We start from the raw sequence: 21535 nt of genomic DNA, 5'->3' as shown, positions 1-21535 counted from the left end.
ATCCAGTGTGCAGAAGGACCACAAGGTCATTGAAAAGAGTGGGGAGGTGGGGACAGAGCTGACCTACAATTTACTTTGGAAAATTTAGACTAAACCTTTTAAAAATAAGGTTTTTATTTCATGTTACACAGTCTGGATTAGGGATAACAACTACATGCTAAATTCTTAGAGGAAAAATAATGTGGATACTGTGGAGCTGTGTCCCTGTTATGACAAAATTGGGACAGCATGGTGGCCTAGCTCCTTCCTGTTTGGCTTTCATGGCCTGACTTTACACGAAGAGAAGCATTTATGCCAAAGTAACAAAGATTCCCCCCAAAGCCTCTCTTAACCTTTCAATATCCTAACCAGCCTTTTGGAAGTGGTAGCACGCTTGTGGGTCTCCTCTTTCTTAAAATGATTGACCTTGTTCTGCTGGCCAGTTACAGCACCGGGTACCCAGAAGATAGGTGAGGAAGCAGCGGGCGTTGATCAGGAAGGGAGGTTTAGCCGGACTGGTCATATGAGCGGTGAGCTGCTCGGTCAGTGTCTCCTGGCATGATCCCTTGGAACTCTTCAGCCACACGGAGACGGAAAGCTTTCCTTCCCTGGTGCGGAAGGAGGTGGATCTGTCACTCATCTCCCTCAAGCCAGCCCCAGGTAGAGCCACTAAAGCCTGTTTCTCTCCCCACCCCAGGTGAAGACTTTGTGGACATCCCAGAAAACTTCTTTGGGGTTGGCGGCGAGGAGGACATCACCATCCAGACCGTGACCTGGCCTGACGTGGAGTTGCCGCTGCCCGGAAATGTCACCGAGGGTGAAGCCCGAGGCAACGTGATCCTCACCGTGAGACCCGTCTTTGGTGTCTCTCCCACTGTCCCGGAGCCCGAGGAGCCCTTCACGTTCGCCCCGGAGCCCGAGGAGCCCTTCACGTTCGCCCCTGTTGGAGGGGCCACTGCCTTCCCTGAGGCCGAGAACAGGACTGGAGAGATCACCGGGCCCTGGGGTGTTCCCGCTACGCCCGGCCCAGCCTTCACCGCCTTCACCAGTGAGGACCATGTCGTGCAGGTGACCGCAGCCCCAGGCACAGCTGAGGTGTCTGGGCGGCCACAATTGCCTGGGGGTAAGTGCCTGTCCCTCACGGGGCTGCATGGGGGCTGGGGGGCAGGTGGAAAGAACTTGGAGTACTTAAGGATCTGTACCTTCAACTTTGCCTGAGACCTGGGCCAAGCCTTCCTCCCCTCAGACTCAGTTCTCCTCGCTTGTAAAACAAGGAGGTGGGCCATAAAACATTTCCCTCAAATGAAATCATAGGTGGAAATGGGAGTATGTGTCAGGCAGATAAGGATGCCACATGGGTCAAGGGGGGAGTGGAGCCAAGAACTGGGGCCCTTTGGTCCAGGGCCCCCCCCTCGCCCCATCAGGCACTGCCACAGAACAGAGCCGCTTGAAAACCGGTGTACGAGGTGACCCCGGGGCTCCTCACAGAGCTGACCTTCAGGGACAGGGGTCAGCAAACCAAGCTCCGACGATCACACCAGCTTTCCACCTGTTTCTATATGGTCCGCACACCGGGGATGGCTTTACAGGTTTAAATAGTTGGGGGGCAAAGTCAGAGTGAGAATAACCTTTTGTGTCATGTAATGAAAATGACATAAAATTCAAGATTCAACGGCCGCAAATAGAGCTGGACTGGAACAAAGCCACAGCTACTCATCAGTGTGCTCTCTGTGGCCCTTTTCAGGCTGTCAAAAGAGTTGAGTAGTTGTGACAGAAACTAGTGAGCCCATGAAGACTAAACTATGTCCTGTCTGACCCTTTCCAGAAAATGCTTGCCAGCCCTTCTTCTAGGAAAGGTGTGTTCCAGAGGCTTAATAAAGGTCTGGAGGCTTGGGATGTTATAGAGCTCAGCTGCTCCCCAAACTCCAATCCAAGAACAGGAAGGACATTCTGGGGTGGCTTTTGTAAGGGCCTTGGTGGTGTCCCCTTCTGGGGGAAAAGCAGATTGGACACTGCCGCCGACCATCACACCCAGGATGCCACCAAGTGGGATTTCAGCCTGACATGACCCAATGAGTACAATCTGTTGGGAAGGAGAAATCATTTCAGAGTTTCAGGGTAACCTCCAAATGGCTGGGTCCCAGGCTTAGGCCAGGACTGGAAAGAGTCCCATTGGCTCTGTGTGGGAAGGTGCCGAGGGACAGATGAGCATCGGCCACAGGACAGAGCAAGGGATATGGGACAGTATAGACCAAGGATTTGAAGGTGTGACATAGGCTGGTCAATTATCTTGGGAAGGGTCAGAAACAGAGACCAATGTACACAGCCGAACACAGTGGGAGAGGCAGAGTAAGTGGGTAGGTAGCTCAAGGACAAGGCTCTGCCCCTTTGAAAACCTGGCAAAAGCCACGAGGCCACTCCCAGAACGCTACCGGTACACACCCACAAAAACACTGGCTGGCATCTTCAGTCAGGCACCCGCCTCCTGGGGCCTGGGCCGGGTGCAAGAAGTGCCAGGGGTTGTCCAATATATTCCTTCGCCTTCTCTGTATTTTCCGAATGTTCTGTAACGAGTGCTTATTCTTTTCATAATGAGAAAAAAAAATGCGTTTGTTGTAAAGAGTAAAGGGACAAAGGGGAGGGTTGGGGACACCCAGGGCAGAAGAGTCCTCCAAGGCCCTCTCAGGGAGATGGATTTCAGGAGTAGCTTGAACAAGCAGAGGGAATCAGCTTGGTTGAGGATAGGATCAGAGGTAGGAAGGGAAGGAGAAGATGAAGGGGAATCGTTCCTGAAGGAGCCGGGGCTCCCTCCCTGCCCTCAAAGCCAAAGAACCAGGCCCCCTGGACACTGTCACTGTGGTGTCACTGTCGCTGTCCATTGCCTGCTCTGAGCCTACCTGGTCTCTCCTTCTCTTCCTCTCCCCACCCCAAAGCAGGGGTTGTGTTCCACTACCGCCCAGGATCCGCCCGCTACTCACTGACCTTTGAGGAGGCTCAGCAGGCCTGCCTGCGCACTGGGGCTGTCATCGCCTCCCCGGAGCAGCTCCAGGCCGCCTACGAAGCAGGCTACGAGCAGTGTGATGCCGGCTGGCTGCAGGACCAGACCGTCAGGTGAAGGACCAGCCCCGCCCCCCGGGCCAAAGCCAACCATGAGCGGTGGGGCTCGGGGAGCAGCACCTGTCCAGCACCCGTCCAGCACCCAGCAGAATGGGCACCTGCTACACTGTGCAGTAATTAATTAATTAATGACTCCATGGCTCCTCTCCTAATTTCTCCCCCAGAACCAAGGCATATTCTGAGCAGGTGGGGAAGGGCCCAAGGTGACATTAAGTCCTTGGTCATTTACCCCGAGGAGACCGGGAGAATCTCTCCTCAGGGCCCCCCACTCCACGCCCCTTCAGCTTGACTCAGTGCCCTTCCATATGACGGGCTCTCTTCTGAAGCCAGGAATCCCCCAGGGGCCCCCAGACCCTTCCCCCAGCCACACAGGGAGCTTGCTGCAAGAGGAGCTCCATCCAGGTTTCGATCCCAAATGACTGAAGATGCGCCCAAGTACCCAAGAGACCTGCCAGCCTCTCCCTGGGCCCTGCATCCCCCAGCCTCTAGAACAGGCCTCCATGCACCCCTCCTGTGCTCCTTTGCAGATACCCTATTGTGAGCCCACGGACTCCGTGTGTGGGTGACAAAGACAGCAGCCCAGGGGTCAGGACCTACGGTGTGCGGCCAGCATCAGAAACCTATGACGTCTACTGCTACGTGGACAGGCTCGAAGGTACGGCCCGTGTTCTCGAATTTTGGGCCCCAGGCAGTGGGCTATTGGGGAGACACAAAGAACCACCCAGTTCTGTTCCTTTTCCAGCCTCACTCTCCCGCATGGTTCATGCGTGTTCCCCCAGCACTGCAGGTGAATACTGATTTAAAACCATTGAGTTCTGCTAATCAATGAGCCTTTAATTATTACAGATAAGTTTTAGGTATGCCATCTGTCTCATGGAGAGTCCCAGTGCCCAGGAACAAATCAAAGGTTCTGGGAAGTCCTGCAATAGAAAACCTTTTAAACTCTGCTTAACCAAGCAGTACAAACAAAAAGATCTTTTCTTTTGTTTCATTTCATTTCTTTTAATTACAATGATCATCACCAAATTGCTATTCCAATGAACCCAATTTTGGAAATGCTGGTGTCCTGGAAAGAGTTTGGGGACCTGGGGCAAGTTACTTAACCTCTCTGGGCCTTAGGTTCCTCATCTATAAAATAGGAGCTGATTGTGCTGATATCACCCTTGGTGAGTATTAAATGAGATATGTGTGATAAGGGCCTGGTACAAGTGGGTATTCAGTAAACATGAACTTCCTTCCCTCAAATCAGACAGGCACCTGAGTACAGTTCTGGGTGTGGGGACCCAAACCCCAAGAGTGGCTCCAGGACCCACCCCAGGGGTGGGGGGCTGCCAGTCCTCAGGTGCTCCGTGCTTGAATCCTGTGGTGGAGGGGAGCACAGGGAGGGTGCCCAAGAGTGACTGGACAAGCTAGACAAGACGGAAGATGTTTCCATGCAGAGGGACCGGCTGGTCTCAGTTCAGTTGCCCTGCCCCCGACTCCCCCACCCCCCAGTAAGCAGAGCTGCTCTGGCTGTGGGCATGAGGGTCACACCTGCCACCTGCTTCTGCCCCCAGGGGAGGTGTTCTTCGTCACACGCCTGGAGCAGTTCACCTTCCAGGAAGCGCTGGCATTCTGTGAATCTCACAACGCCACCCTGGCCTCTACGGGCCAGCTCTACGCCGCCTGGAGCCGAGGCCTGGACAAGTGCTACGCCGGCTGGCTGTCAGACGGCAGCCTCCGTTACCCCATCGTCACCCCGAGGCCTTCCTGCGGCGGAGACAAGCCAGGCGTGAGAACTGTCTACCTCTACCCCAACCAGACAGGCCTCCCTGACCCCCAGTCCCGGCACCACGCCTTCTGCTTCCGAGGTATGCTTTCCTGCCTCTCGTCCAGCCTCCTTTCTGCCTGGTGCATGACTCCTCTGGGCTCACCCCTTCTGGCCCCTGTCCACCATCCCTGTCCCTCCCAGCAAGGAGGAGAAAGCCCCTCTGGGGCAGGGAAGCTCTGGAGCTAGCATGACCTTGGGTGTTGACCCCAAGGCAAGTACATCCTCCTAAAGTTCCCCAGAGAGCAGCAGAGAGAAGTGAGTGAGAACTGGGGCTCTAAAGTTAGGCAGACCTGAATTTTAATTACAGCTCTGCTGCTTAGTGGTTGTATAACCCGGGGCAAGTCACTTGATCTGTTCCTCTGCTTAGCCTATAAAATAGTGATATAATAATTCCTCCTTCAAAGAGGTGTGCAGATAAACTGGAAGAGGGCATACAGAACACTTGGCATTGTGCTTGGGTAAATTCTCAGTAAATGTTACCTTTTCTATAGATAACAGATACATACATATAGATATGCTGTTTTGATTTGTATACCCTTGCCCAGTTTTCTCCTGCTTGTAAATATGTTTGTGATAAGTTGAGTCAAAGTATTTTTTACTCTTCACTAAGCACCAGAAATTCATGGTTCTAATTGGCCCACGCTGAGGACCCACTGCCGCATCAGTCAGTCCTCATCACCTGTGGGAGTTCTGGGAGTGACGTCATCCAGCAGCCCAGGGGGTGTGGCTAGGGCGTGGCCAAGCCCTGCAGGGCTCTGCCTGGATGAGATCCCTCCCCACCCCGTTTTGGAGTTTTGGATCTACTACGGTGGAGATTATAGTCACCGCTTGGGCCACGTTTTGTATCTGATGCATCAAAACTGAGTGTCTTTGTAACTTCCCATGAATGTATCATTATTTAAAACAAAGGTAACAAAAAAATAAAAGCTGAGCTTTCCCCAGCTTCTCAGACTTCCAGAGCCATCTTTGAAAACCTAGTTCAAAGGACGCTCAGCCCCACTGTGCAGCCTCAAGAAAGCCAGACCCTTCCTGGAGGATGTGTTGGGGCTCTTGTGCCAGTACCCCCTCCCTGCTCTGGGCAACAGAAGCCAAACCAGTTAGCCTCCCAGTTCGTTCTTAGACCTGCACCCCCACTGGCCCCGACCCTCTGTGAACTCGGTCTTTTCTGTAACTTCGAAGAGGTTTGACCTCCTTCCCAACCAAGCCCACCACCGATTTTCCTTAAACGAAAACAGTTACGTGCCCCCTTCCCCTCCAAACATCTATAAATCCCACCTTCCTCCTCCAGTGCCAGGACAACTTCATGGATTTTAAATAGCAGCCTCCTATTTTTGAGCCAGACATACTTGGAACCTAATTTCTGTCCCCAAGAAGGCAGCATCATGCCTAGGAGCAGAGTCTGGCACCAGATACTTGCCTTCGAAGACGGGATCTGCCACTTACAAGCCAGTGGCCCTGGCAAGTCATTTAACTCAAGGCCTTGGTTTTCCCATCTGGACATGAAATCGTAGCATCTATCTCATAGGCTGTTATGGGATAAAATGATTTTATATACATAACACCTTTAAACAGTGCCTTACATGTATAATACATTCTGCAGAAGGCATGCCCCAGACCGCCCTGAAATAATGCGTGTGTGATGGTGTGTGCGTATCAGTATTGTGTAAGTGATGCAGTCAGCTCTTACTGAGGAAGACAAGAGCCGTCTTACTGGGCTTGAGGTGGGCTTTGGGTGAAGGTCGAGGCCCAGCAAGGTTTTTGCACCAGGCTTGCCCCTCCTCAAAAATCCCCTAGTTCCCCTGGGATGGGTCACTGGCAGGAAGGAAGACACCCCCTGCCTCTCTTTAGGTGTCTCAGCAGCGCCCTCTCCAGGAGAAGAAGAGGGTGGCACACCTACTCCCTCTGTTGTGGAGGACTGGATCGCCACCCAAGTGGGGCCTGGAGTGGCTGCTGTCCCTGTGGGGGAGGAGACGACTGCCATCCCAGACTTCACCATTGAGCCGGAAAACCAGACGGAATGGGAACCAGCCTACAGCCCAGCGGGCACTTCCCCACCACCAGGTCTGTGAGGGGAGAGCTCTGGGGTGTGTCCTGAAGTCGCAGGTGTCTGTCTCCCTAGGCTGTGGCCCAACCCGCACCGGTTCTTTCCCCAGGGCCTGTGCTGTTTCCCCAGCCCTGACGCTGGCTGGCAGCATATCCAGCCATGGGCAACATCAGCCATCTCAACTGGCCTCTGGGACAACCGCCAAGGGAAAGAAGGGGCAGACTTTTTCACAAAACGCACCTCCCCCCCCACCTCCCACCCCACAATTCCCTGTTCCCTGCTTTTTATTTCTCCCACCTGTACTGCAATGCCTATCACTGAGCTGATCAGAGGGCTCTTAGTCTGTCTTCCTGCATTCACAACTTTATCCTCTAACCTTTTAAAAACTCTTGTAGGAAGATCTCCAATAGTGGGAAAGACCTATAGGGGTCTTTGGAAGTGTGACTCTGACCTGTCACCTTGTCTTGATCCTCCTTCTGTGTCACTCTTTTGGGCCAGGTATCCCCAACCAGCACTTCCTGAGCCCCATCTGTCCTGATCAGATTGGATGGAACTTGATGGGATGAAAGCTTTGGTCCCCTAACCATGTCGGAAAAAGTGTTTTATGGCTGTAAATTTAGGGACATGCTGGCTTACAGAAAGATTAACAGGTTCCCTGCCCCGCCCCCCGCCCCCCCCCCCTGCAGACCTTCTCAGTGCCTTTGATATGCTAATATGTGCTGTAAGGCAGAGGGGGTGATGTATTCAAAGTGTCCCAAATGAATCTGGCCAACGGCTTCCCCCCACCCCAGTCGCGGTGGAGTATTCGTTTTATGGCTCAGTTTGGGTAAGCCTCAATTAAACAAAGCCCAGTACTGTGTGTGCGCTTAGTGGAGTCAGCTCATCCAGGGACATTTTCATTTGAAGAAATGAGTATATCAGAGCTTTGCACTGGTCCATGTAGTCACTCATACAATGCACTGTTCCCAAGCCATTCAGCCAGGCCAGACACCCCTCTCGACGCTGGAAATGCAAAAGCCTGTCCTCCCTCCACAGCAGAAGGTGAGGGTGTGTCAGTGGAGCAGGTGGGATTGTGGCCCAATGACCTCACCCAGCAGCCACACCTGCCTGTGCCTTTTCCTCACCCTTCACCAGGACCAGAATAACCGAGTCCTGTTTGGCCAGAGTGTGTAGCTTGGCACAGGATCCTGGCACCAGCTAGTGGGAGTTTTCAAGGGAAGGGACTCCAGCGGGCCCCTAGACACATTTTCCATACTTCAGTTCCCTACCACCTTGGCCATATCAGGAACCATCTGTACTGTTGTTAACTCTTTGTCTTTTTCTTTAAATTGACTTGCCTTTAAAAAGAAACCTAAATTTATTTAAAAGAGAAACGTTTTATCATGACTGTAAGTGGTTACTCCAGAATGTTTCTGGTATATATATATATATATATATATATATATATATTTTATATATCTGTCTCCACCTAACGCCCTCTTGCAAGCCTCCACTACTATCCTGAACCCCACACCCACCTCCAGGATTCTCCTGTAAGCCAGAGTAGGCTGTGAGCCTGCCCTGGGACTAGGGCATGTGCTTGGCTCAGGTTCTCTGCCTAAGAAATAAGTCCAAAAGAACGTGCAAGCTCCAGTCCCAGCTAGTCATTTTGTTGGGTCTTTTTTTGTTTGTTTTTTTAATTAATGTATTTATTTGAGAGAGAGAAAGCATGTGTGTGCAGGCAAGTGGGGGGAGGCACTGAGGGAGAGAGAGAATCTTAAGCACACTCTGTGCTGAGCACAGGACCCTACTCGAGGCTCCATCTCATGACCCTGAGATCATGACCTGAGCCTAAACCAAGAGCCAGATGCTCAACTGACTGAGCCATCCAGGTGCCCCAGCCCGCTGGGTTATTTTTAAATGCAAAAGGTGGAAACAAGAGGGAAGGAAAATAATGCAACCATGATTCTTTAGAATGATGAGACTTTTTCCGCTTTGGTTTTGCAATCCTCTGCAGTAGTAGTCTCAGAATTGAAAGAGTTGATGTATTTTTGCGAACAGTACTACCTGGCCTCCCCTGCCTCAGAGGGATAGGATTGGATGAGTGACTCTCAGACTCAAGGGGGCATCAGCATCATGAGGGTTCCAAGGTCGGGGGGCAGTGGGGAAGGGTTTTATTGAAAGACGACATGCCTGGGCGGCTTAGCTGGTTAAGTGTGTGACTCGTGGTTTCCACTCAGGGTCCTGGGATCGAGCCCTGTGTTGGGCTCCCCACTGCTTGTGTCCCTCTCTGCCCCTCCCCGCTGCTCACGCTCTATCCCTTTTTCTAAAATAAACAAATAAATATTCAAAAAAATGAAAGTTGGGGGAAAAAAATGACATGCTACCCCCACCCTAGAGTCCCCAGAGGGATTTGGGGTGTGGGGGAGCTCTGAGAGTCTGCTTTTCTATCAGGCTCCCAGAGAATGCTTGTATTGCTGGTAATGCTAAGGCTATCAGTCTAGGGACCACACTTTGCAAATCATGGGTTTAGCTAAATGAGGTGATGGTGTGGAGGTACTGGAGAGGTGACCTCCATTACTTTCCATGGAAGCCAGACCCCTACTTGCATGGGCTGTGTGGATGGCGCCCCCTGGAGTCTCAAAGAGCACAGTTTCCTGGGCCCCACCCTTCTTCCTGCCCCAGACACTGGGCAAGGTTCCATTAGAAGACGTCTGAGCACACCTCTGAAGAAAAGTTTTACTGTGGAAGGAATGGGTGAGGCTCCAATAGAGAAGAGTTACTAAACCCACACCTTATCTTCTTCCTTTCTTCCAGGGATCCCTCCAACATGGCCTCCCACCAGCACAGCGACAGAGGAGAGCACAGAAGGCCCTTTTGGTACGGAAGTGCCCTCAGCCTCAGTGGAGCCATCCCCCTCAGTGGAGCCATCCCCCTCAGAGGAGCCATCCCCGTCAGAGGAGCCATCCCCGTCAGAGGAGCCGTCCCCCTCACAAGAGCCATCCCCCTCAGAGGAATCTTCATTCCCCTGGGAGGAGCTGTCCACACTTTCACCCTCAGTGCCCAGTGGGACTGAGCTGCCAGGCTCTGGGGAAGAATCTGGGGTACCTGAAGTCAGTGGTGACTTCACAGGCAGAGGAGAAGTTTCAGGACATCTGGACTCCAGTACGCAACCCTCAGGAGAAAGTGCAAGTGGACTGCCCTCTGAAGATCTTGACGCCAGTGGGCTCAGCTCTACTGTGGGCTCAGGCCTGCCTGTGGGAAGTGGACTGGCTTCAGGAGATGAAGATAAAATTCCATGGTCCAGCATTCCTAAAGTTGGAGGTGAGAGTCTAGAGACCTCTGCCTCTGGAATAGGGGAACTAGGCGGGCTACCTTCTGGAGAAGGTCCAGAAGCTTCTGCCTCTGGAGTAGAGGACCTCAGCAGGCTGCCTTCTGGAGAAGGTCTAGAAGTCTCTGTCTCTGGAGTAGAGGACCTCAGTGGATTACCTTCTGGTGAAGGTCTAGAAGTCTCTGTCTCTGGAGTAGAGGACCTCAGTGGATTACCTTCTGGTGAAGGTCCAGAAGTCTCTGCGTCTGGAGTAGAGGACCTCAGCCGGCTGCCTTCTGGAGAAGGTCCAGAAGTCTCTGTCTCTGGAGTAGAGGACCTCAGTGGATTACCTTCTGGAGAAGGTCCAGAAGTCTCAGCCTCTGGAGTAGAGGACCTCAGTGGATTAACTTCTGCAGAAGGTCCAGAAGTCTCAGTTTCTGGAGTAGAGGACCTCGGTGGACTTCCTTCTAGAGAAGGTCCAGAAGTCTCAGCCTCTGGAGTAGAGGACCTCGGTGGACTTCCTTCTGGAGAAGGTCCAGAAGTCTCAGCCTCTGGAGTAGAGGACCTCAGCCGGCTACCTTCTGGAGAAGGTCCAGAAGTCTCAGCCTCTGGAGTAGAGGACCTCAGTGGATTACCTTCTGGAGAAGGTCCAGAAGTCTCAGCCTCTGGAGTAGAGGACCTCAGTGGATTAACTTCTGCAGAAGGTCCAGAAGTCTCAGCCTCTGGAGTAGAGGACTTCAGTGGATTACCTTCTGGAAAAGGTCCAGAAGTCTTTGCCTCTGGAGTAGGAGACCTCAGTGGACTTCCTTCTGGGGGAGAAGGAATAGAGACCTCTACCTCTGGTATAGGGGACCTCAGCAGGTTGCCTTCTGGAGAAGCATCTGCCTCCGGAGTAGGGGACCTCAGCGGGCTACCTTCTGGAGAAGTTCCAGAAGTCTCTGCTTCTGGAGTAGGGGACCTCAGTGGACTTCCTTCTGGAAGAGAAGGTCTAGAGACTTCTGCCTCTGGTGTAGGGGACCTCAGCGGGCTCTCTTCTGGAGAAGGCCCAGAAGCCTCTGCCTCTGGAATAGGGGTCCTCAGTGGACTTCCTTCTGGAAGAGAAGGTCTAGAGACCTCTGCTTCTGGAGTAGAGGACCTCGGTGGATTACCTTCAGGAGGGGAGGGTCTAGAGACCTCTGTTTTTGGTGCTGAGGATCTCAGCGGGTTACCCTCTGGAAAAGAAGACTTAGTTGGTTCAGCTTCTGGAGCCTTGGACTTTGGCAGAATACCTTCTGGAACTGTGGGAAGTGGGCAAGCTCCAGAAGCAAGTGGCCTTCCTTCAGGGTTTAGTGGTGAGTATTCAGGGACGGATCTTGGAAGTGGCCCATTCTCTGGTCTACCTGACTTTAGTGGACTTCCCTCTGGATTCCCAACTGTCTCCCTAGTGGATACTACCTTGGTGGAAGTGGTCACAGCTACCAGTGCAAGTGAACTGGAAGGGAGGGGAACCATTGGCATCAGCGGTGCTGGAGAAACGTCAGGACTGCCCTTCAGTGAGCTGGACATTAGTGGGGCAGTTAGTGGCTTCCCTTCAGGAGCTGAACTCAGTGGCCAAGCATCTGGGTCTCCTGATATCAGTGGGGAAACATCTGGATTCTTTGGTGTCAGTGGACAGCCATCAGGGTTTCCTGACATCAGTGGGGGAACATCTGGGCTTTTTGAGGTCAGTGGACAGCCATCAGGGTTTTCTGGGGAAACATCTGGAGTGACCGAGCTTAGTGGACTGCCCTCCGGACAACCGGATGTCAGTGGAGAAGCCTCTGGAGTTCTTTCTGGCAGTGGCCCACCATTTGGCATAACCGACCTCAGTGGAGAAGAATCTGGGATCCCTGATACCAGTGGGCAGCCATCAGGGTTGCCAGAGTTCAGTGGGACAACTTCTGAAGTCCCTGGCCTGGTTCCCGGGACCATGAGTGGCAGTGGCGAGTCTTCTGGAATTACATTTGTGGACACCAGTTTGGTTGAAGTGACCCCAACTATGTTTATAGAAGAAGAAGGTTTAGGGTCTGTGGAAGTCAGTGGACTCCCTTCAGGGGAGGCAGATGTCTCGGGCATATCTGGGATCATGGATGTCAGTGGCCAATCTTCTGGAGCAATTGACTCTAGCGGGTTGACATCCCAGCCTCCAGAATTCAGTGGCCTGCCAAGTGGAGTAGCAGAAGTCAGTGGAGAATCCTCTGGAGCAGAGACTGGGAGCAGCCCACCCTCAGGAGCCTATGACAGCAGTGGACTCCCATCCGGGCTCCCCACTGTGTCTCTTGTAGACAGAACTTTGGTGGAATCCATCACCCAGACTCCGACAGCCCAGGAAGCAGGAGAAGGGCCTTCGGGCATTTTGGAACTCAGTGGGGCCCATTCTGGAGCCCCAGACGTGTCTGGAGACCACTCAGGGGTTTTGGACCTAAGCGGGCTGCAGTCCGGGCTGCTGGAGCCCAGTGGAGAGCCGTCAAGTACTCCATATTTTAGTGGGGACCTTTCTGGCACTGTGGATGTAAGTGGAGATTCCTCTGCAGCCACAAGCACCAGTGGGGAGGCCTCAGGGCTTCCAGAAGTTACTTTAATCACTTCAGAGTTCGTGGAGGGTGTCACCGAACCAACTGTTTCCCAGGAGCTTGCCCAAATACCCCCTGTGACACATACCCCCCAGCTGTTTGAGTCCAGTGGAGAAGCCTCTGCGTCTGGGGAAGTTAGTGGAGCTACACCAAGGTTCCCCGGGGCTGGGCTAGAAGCGTCATCAGTCCCGGAATCCAGCAGCGAGATGTCTGTCTTTCCTGAGGCTGGGGTGGGGGTGTCTGCCGCCCCTGAGGCCAGCGGAGGAGCTTCCGGGGCCCCTGAGGTAGGTGAAGCCACCTCCGCCTTCCCTGAAGCAGATGTGGAGGGAGCCTCAGGCCTGGGAGTGAGCAGCAGCACCTCTGCCTTTCCTGAAGGCCCCAGGGAGGGCTCTGCCACCCCGGAAGTACAAGAGGAGCCGACCAGCACCTATGTTGTGGGCACAGAGGCGTCAGGCTGGCCTTCGGCCACTCCGATGACATCTGGAGATAGGACTGAGGTCAGCGGAGACCTGTCTGGTCCCACGTCGGGGCTGGATGTTGTTATGAACCCCAGCGTCTCAGAGTCCGAGCGGATCCAGCAGACCCAGCGCCCTGCAGAGGCACCTCTAGAAATCGAGTCCTCAAGCCCCTTGCACTCAGGAGAAGAGACCCAAACCACCCAAACAGCCACCTTCCCCACGGATGTTTCCGTCCCTACTTCTCCACGAGGGACAGATGAATCCGCACAAACCACTCCAGGTATGGTTGGGAATTTTTTTTTTCTCCTTTCAGTGTTTTTCGGGGAGTTCAGACTGTAGTGTAGTGAGAGACAGCGTCAATTCATACTCCTCTACAGGCCAGCTGTGTAGCCTCAGGCAAGTTTCTTAATCTCTCTGAGCCTTATCTGGAAGATAGGAAGAGGCAGGGGCCGCAAACAGGATATAAATACATATCGAACAGGCACTTAGCATCTAACTTCGCACCCGGCCACACTTAGAGCCTCGTGCTTGCCCGGGTTGCAGTGGTACATCCCAAGAGCAATTATACGTGAGTCCAACTGTCTGTGCTTGGCACAGGGAGAGAGAAGGGGGACTCTTCAGATAGTGCTAGAAATTCTACTCGCGCCCCTTTCCCATGGAGTTCGTGTGAGAGGAGAGAATGGATTTGATGACATCTATGCCCAGATATTAACCTCATGTAGGGTGAAGACCTGCATGATGTAAAGACCTGAAGCGTCATGCTGGCTGTCCTGACTTTGGTCCCCACCCCGACCCCAGCACAGGTGCCTTCTCCGTACGACGGTCTCACTTTGACACAACCCAGGCACCGGGCACAGGAAGCTGATATTTTTCCTTTGCTTTTTGCCTGGGGCTCCCTTGGGGGGAAACTTGACCTACCGCGCCTGGCCCCTCGGCTCCCCAGCCCCCACTGCCCTGGGGCCTCTGTCCTTCTTCATGGGTCAAGCAGCCTGTGGGGCAGGTGAGGAGCCTAGGGCAGGGGGTCCTCTGATGGGAGGTGGCACCCCAGAAGGAGACGATGAGGATCTGCTGTGTTCCCTGAACACATCGAGGCCTGTGGCCATGAGGACATTTCCTCCTGTCCCATCAGCACCCTTAAGGGAACAGATGCCCGGTACCTCCAAGCCCGTATTCTCAGGGTGGTGTCTGCACTGCCACTGCGCCCTTACCCCAGCCTCTGCTCCAGAGTCTTTCCTAGAAAGGCTTCATTCCTCTGACACAGGCAGAATCAGAGCCATGAATCCTGGGGGAAAGTAGATCCCACGAGACTACCAGGGCTGGGCAGCTATCTCCTAAAAGTCATTACATCATATACAAAGAAAGATTTTGTGTTTGCATATATTTACGTATACGCAAATTAATAACTTGTAATATATTGCTCCCATCATGTAAATATGCTGTATACTTGGCCCTTACACTGGAAAGAGTCCGTGTAAGCAGGTCCTAGGGTGACTACGGATTCACTCTTTCCTCCACTGGGGTCGATCTCTGGCCGCACGGTGGAGCCATGAGTAAGAGCACTGTGGGCCTCGGTGGCCAGAGGGTGGGCTCTCCTTGGGCAGTCAGCCTTACCACCTAGGGGATAGTGTCATGAGGCCACGGTGACCCCTGGGACTCCAGCCGCATCCCTCCATCATCCACCCCATTGGGAGGGCAGAGCCCGTCCTCCCTCTGGGTATGGCTGGTGGAGAGCAGCAGGATGCCTGACCTGGGTGACATGTTCATGGACACTTCCTAAGTCAGAGAGGAACAGACTCAGGGCCCAGCAGGACTTCCGGGACAGCTGCCAGGACCGGAAACCCCTTGCCCTGGTGTTTATATCTCCTGACACCTATCTCCCTTTTAGCAAGTCCTTCCTCTGACCATGTGTACCCCCACGGGGCTCTCTGCCCCCCACGATTCCTTCCCAGGCAGCTCTGTGGGTAGCTTGACAGTTATCCCCATCTGAAACGACAGCTCCTCCGAGGGAGTCAAATCCAGAACTGGGGTCTTCACTCACTTGTTTCACACGCTCCGCTAAGTAAGAAGCCCTCTCTTGAACACAGAATCAGCCGCTAGACTTCACTTGGGAGATGAACTTCAGAGCCGCTAGAATGAAGAGAGGTTTAGAAGTGGGGCTTGGCCAGCCCTCAGGACCTCATTTGTAATAGACTCAAAGTAGTGGTTCTCAGCCTTAAGAACCTCCTGATGCCTGGGGTCCCACTGCCTCCGATTCTGATTGAAACGGTCCTGTGGCCTTGGCATTAGGGTTTTTTAAGACTGCCCTGGTGACTCCAGGGCGCAGCCAGGGCTGAGGATTAAGAACACCTGTGTGCAGCGTCCGGGGCCCCCCCAAGAGGCATCTGTAAAGATTGCTTACCCTTCCCCATCTCTCTCGCCATGTTTAGGAAAAACTTTATCATCTCTAAAGAGCAGGTGGTAAGGATGCTTCCAGAGGCCTGCAGATAGAGTCCCGCCTCTGCAGGTGACCCACTGTGATCTTGAGCTAGAACCCGCAAGCACTCAGAAGCAGCAAAATGTCGCATTATTCCTGTGGCATCATTTGAATACTCGGGGTAACCTTCCACCTAGTAAATGAGGCTGGAGGTTGTTATGTAGCCCTTAAGAGAAAATACGTGACAATTGTCATCGTCTTGCTAAGTCAGCATTCCATAAGCAAGTTCTTGATAAATGAGTCATCTGCACTCTTGACGTCGAAATGAACATGTTTAGTGAATACTCAGATTTCCTAGCGATTGAAGAAGTAGGGCTACCTCCCTCATTCTGATCCACTTAAAAAGCAGCAACCTCCCCTCCGTCCCCCACAACCTCTTTGCTGACATTTGTTGAGATTTCTGGCTCCAGCAGAACTGGTCTGAACATTGGTAGTTTAAAAGATCTTTTAAAAAATTTTTGTTAACTACCGCAGTAGATTCTGTTTTGCTAAGGTTGAGATATTCTGTTCTAATCAGATCTCAACATCCAATTTTCCAGCAATCACTGGTGCTGGGTGGATTTCTCTAAATTCCTGGGTTAGGAGGGCATGAACTCAGAATTCAGTCAGCCTCTTTTCCGTCTTACTGACATTCTTCATTGTGTAGGCTTGAGGCTCTGATCTGTGATCTGACATTGTCTCTTCCCCTGGAGCAGGGAGGTTGGAATTTCAGTGAAATCTTAGCCTCAGGGGGAAGGGGGATGTTGTCAAAGCAAGTGAAAATACAGGGTTACAAGTGCAAATACAAATCACACCTTCATGACACGACATAACCGAAAAGTCAATGGGCAGACTTGAACAGGGACTAGTCAACCCTTGAACAGCACCACCGGGGTTAGGAGTGCCAGTCCCCCACAGAATTGAAAATCTGCATATAAATTCTGACTCCTCAAATACTTAACTACTAATAGTCTCCTGTTGACCGGAAGCCTTAGTAATAGCAGAAAGTCAATTAATACTTAGCTTGTAGGTTATACGTACTATTTACTGTATTCTTATAATAAAGTAAGTTGAAGACAAGAAAATGTTATTCAGGAAATCATAAAAGGGGGGCTCTTGGCTGGCTCAGTAGGTAGAACGTGTGACTTTTGATCTCGGGGTCATGAGTTCAGGCCCCATGTTGGGCATAGAGCTTACTTAATTAAAAAAAAAAATAGAAAAAAAATCATAAGAAAGAGAAAACACGTTTACAGTACTGTATCGTAAAAAATCTGCATATAAGCAGACAACACACAAACCCATGTTAGTTCAAAGGTCAACTGTGACTGAATTTAAGATGCAGGATATTAAACTTACATTCAGGATCAAACTTTAAAAATATAAAAGACTTGATAGTATAATTATAGCATATTGGTTAACTTAATTATGTTTATTTAAAAGCAAACTGGAACTGGCAAATATGTTCTTATAAACCTTCTGTCAGTTGTGATACACCAGAAAGCAAGTGCATTTACTCAGTTCTGGCCATCTAATTGATTCTAGGTGTTTGCAGGTTGTAGGACATCCACTGAGTTAAGAAATTGTCTCTGTGCTTCTTCTGCTTCTTCTTCTTTTTTTTTTTTTTTTTAATTTATGAGAGAGAGAGATAGCAAGAGAGGGAACACAAGCACAGGGAAGCTGGAAAGGGAGAAGCAGGTTCCCCGCCAAGCAGGGAGCTCGACCTGGGCCTCAATCCCAGGAAGCTGGGATCATGACCTGAGCTGAAGGCAGAAGCTCAACAACTGAGCCACCCAGGCACCCCATCTCTGTGCTTCTTGAGGGGATTTTCTTCCATGTTTGTCCAGGAAAGTTATGTCCAGGGTCAACACATACAGCTGCACAGGTTGTGCACTGAACAACTTGAATACCATTCATATATTCTTTATGATTGGCAACCCCTTTAGTTGGGTATCCTTTGAGTAAAATTACCTGCTGTCTTCATTCAGCCTTTTCCTGTAAGCCAAATAAACACTCTTGTTTGGAGGTCCTTATTTCTGACATAAGCAAAAGCCAGTCAAGGCCTATTCAGGGGGGAGGCCTGAGCTCCCCAATTCAGATGCCAAAGTGATTATTTGGAAGTATCTTATTCCCCTCACCTTTACCGGGGGCTCTCCGTTCTTGTCTCCCCTAAGTTAGGTCCTGGTGCAGGAAAAAATCATCCCTTTTGGTTATAGCGGTGGGAAGAGGACTCAGAGTTCTAACCCTCCCCAGGGTCCCTGATGAAACAGTAGGGGAGCTCTTGGCCTGGTGCAGCAGGAATGATAGTGAGATACTGAGATCTAAGACTTCAGTGACCCTCTCCCTTCACAGAGGACAGAGGCCCAACTTGCAGCCTGAGTGTCTGATTCTTGCCTCTGTCTCTTCCAGGCTGTCTGCCCAGCTTACCAGCATGGGCAGGCTACGTCCTTTGTTTCCTTACCTGTACTCTAGGGCATATGACATCTGCACCCTGGGACTGTTGGAAGGGTAAAGCATGTCGGAGCCATACTGTCTGGCTCAGAGAAGATTCATGAGAGAGATCGGTTCCTTCTCTCTCCTCTCTTCCTTCATGCAGTCTGCCCATGGCCCAAAGCCCTTTCAGTCCCCCCTCCTGCTGGCAGCCTGTCTGGGTCCCCACCCTCTTTGTGCTCAGCCCAGCTCACCTTCTCTCATGGTTCCAGAAGACGAGCAACATCCCATTTGCCCTGCACAGAAAGAGGTATGGGCACTGCAAGGCCGGAGGGAGAGGAGATGAGGCCTGGCAGATGTGAGCAGCTCACAAGAAAGCCCCACACAGAACGCCGGGCCCCCTTCCTGCAGCAGAAGGCCTCTCTCTACTGCCCCGCGGGCACCCACAGGCTCTGTGGTCTTCAGCATTCTGGCCCTCCTTCCCTTCTCATCTGTGAACCCTGGGCCCTGCACAAAACAGCTTCTGAACCCCGGGGGACAGGTTCCCTGAGTTTTGGGGACCGTCTCTCCCCTGCACCCTTCTCAGATCGGGTGCCAAAGCCAGGAGGAAAACAACAAGGTCCCCAGCCCCGGTCTCTGGGCCACCAGGGGGCAAGTTATGTGAAACATGCTTCTGGGACAAGGAAGGCCACCTGGCCCGACCTCCCCGGGGCCTCCGCCTCCTCTGCCCCTCCCCCATGGTGGGGTTGCCATCCAGCTCTTCCGCCCACAGGCCACTCCTGTCCCCTGCTCTCTACAACTGCTTTAGCGCCTCCGTTTGCTTAAGCCCCCCCTCGCCCGGTGCTTCCCACATCCCGCAATGACGCTAATGGACACAAGAGAACAGGGGCTCTGTTGAGTAGCCCCCAGCTTCCGCCCGGCCCACCGGCCTGACCTATTGCTGCTACTGCTGCTGCTGGGAATCCAAGTGCATGCTGGGAATCCAAGTGCATGCTGGGACTCCTGTCAGTTCCTCCATGCATTTTGGTTTTGCTTGGAACAGTTCCGACCTTGGAACTGTTGGTGTCTAATCCGTGGCGCACGCTCCCTGAGATGAAGCTACGAACTCCGTGGGAACAGAAAGATACCTGAGGACCTGAGATTTTCAGGCCACCCACTGCCCAAACCTATCTGGTCCAGAAGACGTCTACTGCACACCAGCTAGCGAAAAGGATCCACAGGAACATACTTTAGCCTTCTTAAGAGGAGATGGACTTTAAGGTCTAATCTGCTGTCCTAAGAGGTGGGAACTAATCCTGGAAGGTGTTTAGGCGCTGATCACGTGGACACCACCTATAGACATGTTGGGTCCTGAAGGTTGTGTGAACACAGCTGCGTACATCAAGGCTTAGCCTTGTATCATGATGCCCCAATGGCCAGTGGCACCCATTCATTGCAGAATCCTACTGATCTGGGGAGAAGAGCTTCACAATACCTTCTATCATGTTCCCAGAGGAAGGTACCCAGAGAAAACCAGCAGGAGCCTTTGTAGTAGAAATACGAAGATAGTAAGAGACTCCCAGGTTCCTGGCTTCTCAGAAAGAGGCAGAAAGACCAGATTAGAGGATTCACTTCTCACCTTGGCCGATGGATGAAAAATGGAGGCCAGTGGCTTACCAATTCCAGTCCCACAAAGAAGTTGGATCAGAAAAAACGTCTTGGGCCAGAAGAACAGAAGGGAGGAAGAGTCTGCCTGGAAAGAAGAGGTTGATGGGGACCTGCTCTACCCCAGGGTGGGGGTTGGCCACTTAGTAAGTGGCTCACCAGCTTCAAATCTTAGTCTCCCACTGGCTAGAAAGGAACCTGTCTGAAAACTGAGACTCACTGGAGATGTCCACGTTCTAGGGCCCTAAGCTGGAAGGAATATAGGAAAATGCTGCGCTGGTTTCTCTTCCTTCCCCCAAGAGAATAATGCCAGCCTCACCTTTATAAAACAGAATTTGATTTACTAGAGATGGAGGTGTCTGCAACTCCCACAGATGGAACGAGTCTCGGGCAGATGGCCCCTGCCACCATTTTCTCATGGTTCTATGGGATCCATGCTGCTGGGAATCCAAGTGCATGCTGGGACTCCCGTCAGTTCCTCCATGCCACCTCTGGCTTGTTTGTGCCTTGCCCTCTTGCCTCAGTTCATAACTACAGAGGAAGATCGGAAAATAAAAGCTCTAACAAGCTCCAGACGCTTAGCTTCCGGTGTCCTCGCTCACCAGCGTCACGTTGCGAGCCAGCTCAGACACAAAGCCTCTCGAAATACTCACAAAAGAAAGCATCTCAGAGGAGCTGGGTGCTCAGTCTTCCAGTGGGCGTTCGCCTTCAGAAGCCCCAGATCTCTCCACCCACAGGGAAACCTGGCTCCAGGGCTCCAGGGTTGCCAGTCAGGAATCACACACATCCAAGAAAACCCGGGTTGGATCTTTGGCTCAGCGCTCCAATATGGCGGCAGCAGCAGCAGCAGCAACAGCTCTTAGGAAGTCCAACCACCCCTCCCAGGACTCTGGAGAGCAGCAGGGCTGGCCACCCATAGGGCACCTGCGATGCTTGCCAAGCTGGAGCTGCCGGCCAGAGTCCTAATGGTGGCCCTTGGTTTCTTGCAGACATTGACGAATGCCTCTCAAGTCCTTGTCTGAATGGAGCCACCTGCGTGGACACCATCGACTCTTTCACATGCTTATGCCTTCCCAGCTACCGAGGGGACCTGTGTGAGATTGGTACGGCTGTCTCGGCTTCAGCTAATGTTACTAACTGCCGCACCCTCCTCCTCTGTCTCCCTTCCTTCTAACCACAGGCGCTCGGCCCTGGCTGGGGCCGGCACACTCCACCCGGACAGCCATTTCAGGGGCCCCCACTGAGAAGTCTGCCTCACTCACTCCCACTCTTCTTGCGGAAACCCTCCTCTGGGGCATTGGCTGATCTGACCATAGGAGAGACGTGCCAGCCTGTGCTCTGGAAGGTGGGGTCCTGGGGGATCGTTAAAACACGGACCTTCTTCAGGGCTTCCAGACCACTGATAGTACCTTGAGGTCGGTGCGTGCCTCAGACGAAAAGAGGACAGAGCTGATCCCGTGCACTCGTCTGGAAGGAAGCTGTGGGTCACAAGCATGTATCAGCCTGCTGTATTGCCTGTGGGACTTTTGTGGCCCCTCCATGGCCTGGGGAGCCACCAGGCCACGCTGGCCATGCTACCTCATTCTTCTCTGGCAAGCGTTCTGTTTTGTCTGCCTGAGAGCTCTGTGTCACCAGCATGACATGCATGGGCAGGGGCTGCTGCATGTCAATTTCTCCCATCACCAGTGACTGCTGCCATGTCAGTGCCACTCCTGGCCTGTGCT

The 21535-nt window shown here is 52.5% G+C and overlaps 1 protein-coding gene across 5 annotated transcripts in view; it reads left to right on the top strand.

Moving 5' to 3' along the window:
* The window catches only part of ACAN (aggrecan), a 60002-nt gene that overhangs the window by 33121 nt on the left and 5346 nt on the right, over nt 1-21535 (top strand). For 2 of the 5 annotated variants that reach the window (XM_045067228.1, XM_045067231.1), the window contains 7 exons: nt 677-1102; nt 2913-3090; nt 3624-3751; nt 4653-4946; nt 6755-6967; nt 9747-13568; nt 20801-20914. In XM_045067228.1, the coding sequence (XP_044923163.1) occupies nt 677-1102; nt 2913-3090; nt 3624-3751; nt 4653-4946; nt 6755-6967; nt 9747-13568; nt 20801-20914 (5175 nt within the window). The remainder of the gene's footprint in view (nt 1-676; nt 1103-2912; nt 3091-3623; nt 3752-4652; nt 4947-6754; nt 6968-9746; nt 13569-20800; nt 20915-21535) is intronic. The other 3 variants (XM_045067229.1, XM_045067232.1, XM_045067230.1) reach the window with 3 other exon arrangements.

Source organism: Mustela putorius, unplaced genomic scaffold, assembly GCF_011764305.1.
Source record: "Mustela putorius furo isolate JIRA1106 unplaced genomic scaffold, ASM1176430v1.1 tig00003875_pilon_pilon_pilon, whole genome shotgun sequence".
Classification (NCBI taxonomy): domain Eukaryota; kingdom Metazoa; phylum Chordata; class Mammalia; order Carnivora; family Mustelidae; genus Mustela; species Mustela putorius.
This window is presented reverse-complemented; position numbering and strand designations above follow the sequence as displayed.